This window comes from Spinacia oleracea, chromosome 3 (genome assembly GCF_020520425.1).
Source record: "Spinacia oleracea cultivar Varoflay chromosome 3, BTI_SOV_V1, whole genome shotgun sequence".
NCBI classification, from domain to species: domain Eukaryota; kingdom Viridiplantae; phylum Streptophyta; class Magnoliopsida; order Caryophyllales; family Amaranthaceae; genus Spinacia; species Spinacia oleracea.
The window spans coordinates 68,767,023-68,773,307 of record NC_079489.1 but is presented as its reverse complement, the minus strand read 5'-3'; the positions used below and the strand labels follow the sequence as shown (position 1 = coordinate 68,773,307).

The 6,285-nt window shown below is 41.9% G+C and overlaps 1 protein-coding gene and 1 non-coding gene across 2 annotated transcripts; one reads left to right on the top strand and one right to left on the bottom strand.

The window, feature by feature from the left end:
• Positions 1–2,021: 2,021 nt before the first annotated feature.
• On the bottom strand, positions 2,022–2,127 carry LOC130471115 (small nucleolar RNA R71). The gene has a single exon (XR_008931785.1). It is a non-coding gene; the product is annotated as a small nucleolar RNA R71 (small nucleolar RNA).
• A 922-nt stretch (positions 2,128–3,049) lies between these two features.
• LOC130469761 (uncharacterized) lies at positions 3,050–5,971 on the top strand. Its single transcript, XM_056839220.1, has 3 exons — positions 3,050–4,520; positions 4,683–4,825; positions 4,940–5,971. The coding sequence occupies exons 1-3, from the start codon at positions 3,050–3,052 to the stop codon at positions 5,969–5,971; spliced, it is 2,646 nt and encodes an 881-aa protein (XP_056695198.1).
• Positions 5,972–6,285: the final 314 nt, after the last annotated feature.

Here is a 6,285-nt window from a genome sequence, read left to right as displayed (position 1 = left end):
AATGGCTATCGGATGGTTCGTATTGAAAACGTCGTGTTTGATTGGAAAATGATGTTTTCGGAAATGATTTGCGGAAGTTCCGGTTCACTTAGCTTGATTTATTCGGCCATCGAGGCAATTCGTTATTTTGGATGAGATGAGGCTAGTTTCCGATGCTCGTCATAAAATCTTGGTAATGTGGGAAGCATCGTCGCAACATCGTACCTGAATCGTGCAATGTGGCCACATCGAAGTGCTTTATGCCCACATCTAGAGCGTTGTGGCCGCACCCAGCCCGCAGCACCCCGTCGCTTCACTAAACATCGTCTGCCATGCTCACAGTGAAGTGCTGCGCACACAGGGCATTTCTTCTTCTTAGATGCGCCCACAGCCCAAGTGCTGCACCCACATCTCACTCACGCTTCACTAAGCAGTTGCTGGCTTGCTCATAGCGCAAGGCTGCGCCCATAGTGCGCCCAGGCTGACGAATACCATATTGTGTACGCCTCTCACGCCATCGACCAATCGTTGACGACTTCTATTTTTATTTTCTCATTTATTTATTTATTATTATTTCAGAAATAGGAAGCCTATAAATATTTAAGGGAATTATATTCCTAGGTCTCTCTTATGTTTTTTTCTTTTCCTGAGAATTCTTTGAACATTTATTTTTTACTTTTCTCTTTTCATTGTCGAACGCTTTTCTGATTTCATTCATTCATCAATCCAAGGTAAATTCATAATTTCTCTTGCTTTAATTCAAATTTATTATTTTCGTTCCTTAGATTAATTCGTTCGTTGATTATGAATTATATTCTTATTATTTGTTTCATGATTGTTAAATTAATTATGAGCGAGTAGTCTTTTTCTAGGGCTAAGTAAGGGAAGCCATGTTTATACCATAATCGTTATGCATTAAAGTTTGTTAAGTTTTAGATTATGACCGAGTAATTCCAATTGATTTGTTCTTAATCGTAGATTCATGTTATCCGCCAATTTCATGGATTAATTATCTAGCTAATAGGAATTAGAATCGAAAGATCGTGTTTTTAGAGGCTTTGTACAATTGGCAATTCTGATTATGTTAGCGATCGTACTGCATATGTTGAATTGAAAGTTTTAAGACCCGACGGTAGGATTAGCATGTACTTTAATTACTCGGTCTAGTTTATTCGTTGTCGAATTGAATCGTGTTATTGGATTGGTATAAGCATGGTGAACCGAACAGACGCCCCAGACCTTTAATTCATTGATAAATGACGCATTTTTATTATTGTTTTAGCTTTACTAGTTAATTCTCAAAATCAATTTTCGTTATTGAAATAGTTCGTATAATTTGGAAAAAACTAATAGAACTTGTCTCCCTGTGGGATCTACCCGTATTTGTTAAGTATCTGCTAAAAACAGACACCGCGCACTTGCGGTATCACTTTTTAATCTATCAAGTTTTTGGCGCCGTTGCCGGGGAGACGGCTAGATTCTATTAGTTTTAGTTTGATTATTTGAACTGTTTCCATTGTCTCATTGGAACTCTCAGTTCCAATTGAGGCAAATCTCACTGCGTTTTCTTTCGTTGTTGTCTATGCCCAGGTCTGCCAGAACGGGTACCTTGGTTCCTCCCGATCCCGATCTCGGAAAGACCCTTCGTCAACTAAAAAAGCAACAGAAAAGAAGAAGCAGTCAGGGTCCCAAGACTCACAGGCTCCACCGAGTCACACGATGTCTAAATCCCTGAAATCATATGGGGTACCTTCCTCGAATAGTGTTCCGACTGGGCTTAGAATGCCAACCATTGAGGCAATCAACTTTGAGATCAAGCCCGCTCTAATCGGAGGAACCCACCAACCATTTGCAGAGGTTCAACCAACTGTGTGGTACTATCAAGCATCAAGGGGTCACTCAAGACCAATTGAAAGTCATGTTGTTTGGTTTTAGCCTTCGTGATAAGGCTCAGACATGGTTGAATGATGTCAAGGAGACAGAGTGGAGTGCTATTTCACAAGCCTTTCTAGAAGAATTCTTTCCACCCACTAAGACTGCTGAAATAAGGCATAAGCTGACTACATTCACTCAAGAACCTGGTGAATCACTTCGAGAAGCCTGGGATAGATTCAAGGCTTTGCAGCGATCGTGTCCGCATCACAACATTGAAAAATGGTTCTTGGTTCAGATTTTCTACCATGGTTTGCAAGATGAAACAAAGAACACAGTTGATTCTGCTGCTGGGGGCGTTTTTCTTTACAAAGAAGTGGATGCAGGTTATGATTTTCTTGCCAATTTAGCTGCCAACCATTACAGCACCACCAGAACCACATCCAAGAAAGGAAAATTAGATGTCGATGCTTATGCTCTATTGTCCTCACAAGTGGCAGCCTTGAACCTGAAGATCGATTCTTTGAAGGCTCCTCAGTCTGGTACTCCCCCAATGAGTATCAATGCTATGTCTAGTGTAGCTCCAGTGACAACTTCTTACTGCGAAGTATGTGGCATCCAAGGTCACTTTGGTCATGAGTGCTCTTATAGTTTACAGGATACTACGCAATTGGAGCAAGTGAATGCTTTTCAACAGAGACAACCTAATGACCCATATTCCAATTCATTAAATCCGGGTTGGAGGAATCATCCAAATTTCTCATATCGAGGCAACAATGTTCAGAATCTTCAACCCTAGCAACAATGGTCGCAACCACAGTTCCATCCACCTCAGCCACATGTTGCTAGGCCTCCATTTCAACAAGGAGCCTCCCGTAATGCTCCCCCGGGGTTTAACAGGCCCCCTCACCAAGGCTATCAACAACAAGCCCCTCAGACCAGTGCTACTCCAGAGCCTAACAACAAGCTCATTGCAAATATGCAGAAGACCGCAGAGATAACTCAAAAGAACCATGATGAGAGCATCAAAGAGTTGAAGAATCAGAATAGAATGTTGGAGAATCAAGTTGCTCAACTTGCTGACACTCTATCTCAAAGGCAATCGGGTACACTACCAGGGCAACCTACTCCGCCCTAGAATAGAGAAAGTGCCAATGCTATCACTCTTAGAAGTGGAACTAAATATGATGGACCCCCGATGCCCATTGATGATGCAACTCTTGCTAAGGAGAACACAGATGGACTAGAGAAAGCAATTAATGTAGAGACTCAAGTCCGGAAAGTTGATAATGCTGATGAGGTTGGCGCAAATAAGGGGAAAGAGAAGATTATGGATCCTCTCCCTATTGTGCCTAAGTTGCCTTTCCCTTACCGGATGCAGAAAACCAAGGTCGATCAACAACTTGGTAAGTTCTTGGCAATGGTCAAGAATCTTGAGGTAACGGTCCCTTTTACTGATTTAATATCTCAAGTTCCTGTTTATGCAAAATTTTTGAAAGAGATGATCACTAAGAAAAGGGATTATGGTCGTGTGGAGAGAGTCGCTCTAACTGAAGAGTGTAGTGCCATATTGCAAAATAAGTCTCCACCCAAACTTAAGGATCCGGGTAGTATTTCCATCCCCTGTCATGTAGGTGCATTATTCATTGATAAAGCATTGTATGATTTAGGTGCAAGTATGTCTGTCATGCCCCTTTCTGTCTGTAATAGGTTGAATATGGGAAAACTAAAGTGCACAAAAATCACGTTGCAAATGGCAGATCATTCTATAAAGTATCCCTTGGGTATTTTGGAGGATGTTCCTGTCCGGGTGGGGAAATTCTACATTCCTGTTGATTTTGTAGTGCTAGATATGGAGGAGGATAGTCAAATTCCCATAATTTTGGGTAGGCTATTTTTATGTACTGCAGGTGCTGTTATTGATGTTAAGTCTAGGTCTCTTACTTTGAGTGTTGGTGATGATACTGTTACTTTTAATCTAACCAATACTGTGAAGTCTCCTATGCTTGAGAATACTTGTTGCAGGATTGATATTGTAAAAGAGATTTCTCTAGACAATATTCCTAGAATGTTGTATGATGATCTATTGCTGGCGACTCTCACCTTGGAAGCCCAGAAAGGAGAAGGAGATTGTGAGATTGATTCCTTGATCTCGGATCTAGATGGAAGTGAAGCTGAGAAGGTCGACGGTTTTGAGGTATTGGAAACTGTTTTCTCTATTTCCGAGCCACAGGTAACGAAGGTAGAACTAAAACCATTACCTTCTCACCTTAAATATGCATTTCTTGATGATAATGAGGATTTTCCTGTGATCGTTAATGCTGCACTCGACGATAGCCAGCTTTCTAAGCTTCTGACCGTGCTCCGTATGCACAAAAAGGCAATCGGGTATAGCATTGACGATCTCAAGGGAATTAGTCCTGACTTTTGTATGCATAGAATTAACTTGGAAGCAGATCACCGCCCTCGCATACAGCCACAATGTCGTTTGAATCTTAATATGCAAGATGTGGTGAGAAAAGAGGTAGTGAAACTACTTGACGCGGGCATCATCTATCCCATTTCAGATTCTAAATGGGTGAGTCCGGTGCAAGTCGTTCCCAAGAAGGGGGAGACAACTGTTGTTAAGAATGATAAGGATGAGCTTATCCCCACTCATGTTGTTACAGGTTGGCGTATGTGTATAGATTATCGAATGTTGAATACGGCCACCTTGAAGGATCACTTTCCCCTCCCCTTTATTGATCAGATGCTAGAAAGATTAGCAAAACACAACTTTTTCTGTTATTTGGATGGATATTCAGGTTTCTTTCAGATTCCCATTCACCCAGACGACCAGGAGAAGACGACGTTCACTTATCCTTATGGAACTTTTGCATACCGCAGAATGCCGTTTGGTTTGTGCAACGCCCCTGCTACGTTTCAAAGGTGTATGATGGCCATTTTTTCTGACTTCATCGAGGATATCATGGAGGTATTTATGGATGATTTTAGTGTTTATGGTTCTGACTTTGATGTATGTTTGCGTAATCTTTCTAAAGTGCTTAAACGTTGTTCTGAAGTGAATTTGGTATTGAACTGGGAAAAGTGCCACTTTATGGTCAATGAAGGAGTGGTACTTGGTCATCTTATTTCTGAGCGTGGCATCCAAGTTGACCGAGCAAAGATTGAGGTGATTGAGAAACTTCCCCCTCCCGTGAATGTCAAGGGAGTGAGGAGTTTTCTTGGTCATGCGGGTTTCTATCGCCGTTTCATAAAAGATTTTTCTAAAATTGCGAAACCCCTTACTCAATTATTGCTCAAGGATGCCACATTTGAGTTCACTGATGCTTGTTTGGAGTCTTTCGACAGGATTAAGAGAGCATTGATAACTGCTCCAATCATTCAGCCCCCGGATTGGGATTTGCCGTTCGAAATTATGTGTGATGCGAGTGATTATGCTATTGGAGCAGTGCTTGGTTACAGAAAGAATAAGGTGTTGCATGCAATCTATTATGCAAGCAAAACCTTGGATGGAGCTCAGATGAATTATGCTACTACTGAGAAAGAGCTCCTTGCGGTTGTTTATGCTCTTGACAAATTTTGGACGTACCTTGTTGGTTCGAAAGTCATTATACACACTGATCATGCCGCTTTGAAGTATCTGTTGGCCAAGAAAGAGGCCAAACCGAGACTTATTCGATGGATTCTTCTTCTCCGGGAGTTTGATTTGGAGATTCGGGATAAGAAGGGTGCTGAGAATGTTGTTGCAGATCATCTCTCTCGGTTGAAATTTCAATCTAGCACAGATGGGCCTATCAATGATTCGTTTCCTGACGATCATCTATTCTCTGTGTCTACTCAATCCCCATGGTATGCGGACTTTGCAAACTATTGTGTTGGTGGCTCCCATCCTCCAGAATTGACATATCAACAACGTAAGAGATTCTACCATGATGCTAAGCGGTATTTTTGGGATGATCCACATTTGTACCGGAAGTGTGCCGATGGTATGTTTCGTAGGTGTGTAGCGGATTGGGATACCCACGGGGTTCTTAAGCATTGCCACAGTGTACCTTCTAGTGGTCATCTTGGTGCTATTCCGACCTCCCATCGAACTCTTCAAAGTGGTTTCTATTAGCCTTCTATATTCAAGGATGCTCGTTTCTTTTGCAATGCATGTGACGAATGTCAACGAACGGGCAAAGTTTCGAAAAGGCAAGAGCTACCATAGACCGGAATTCTTGAGGTTGAGCCATTTGATGTATGGGGTATTGATTTTATGGGACCGTTCCCTTCTTCATGTGGGAATCGGTACATCTTGGTTGCCGTTGATTATGTTGCAAAGTGGGTGGAAGCTATTGCATCACCAACCAACGACTCTAACTTCGTAAAGAAGCTTTTCAAGAAAATCAGCTTTCCGCGCTTCGGAGTCCCAAGGGTCGTGATTAGTGA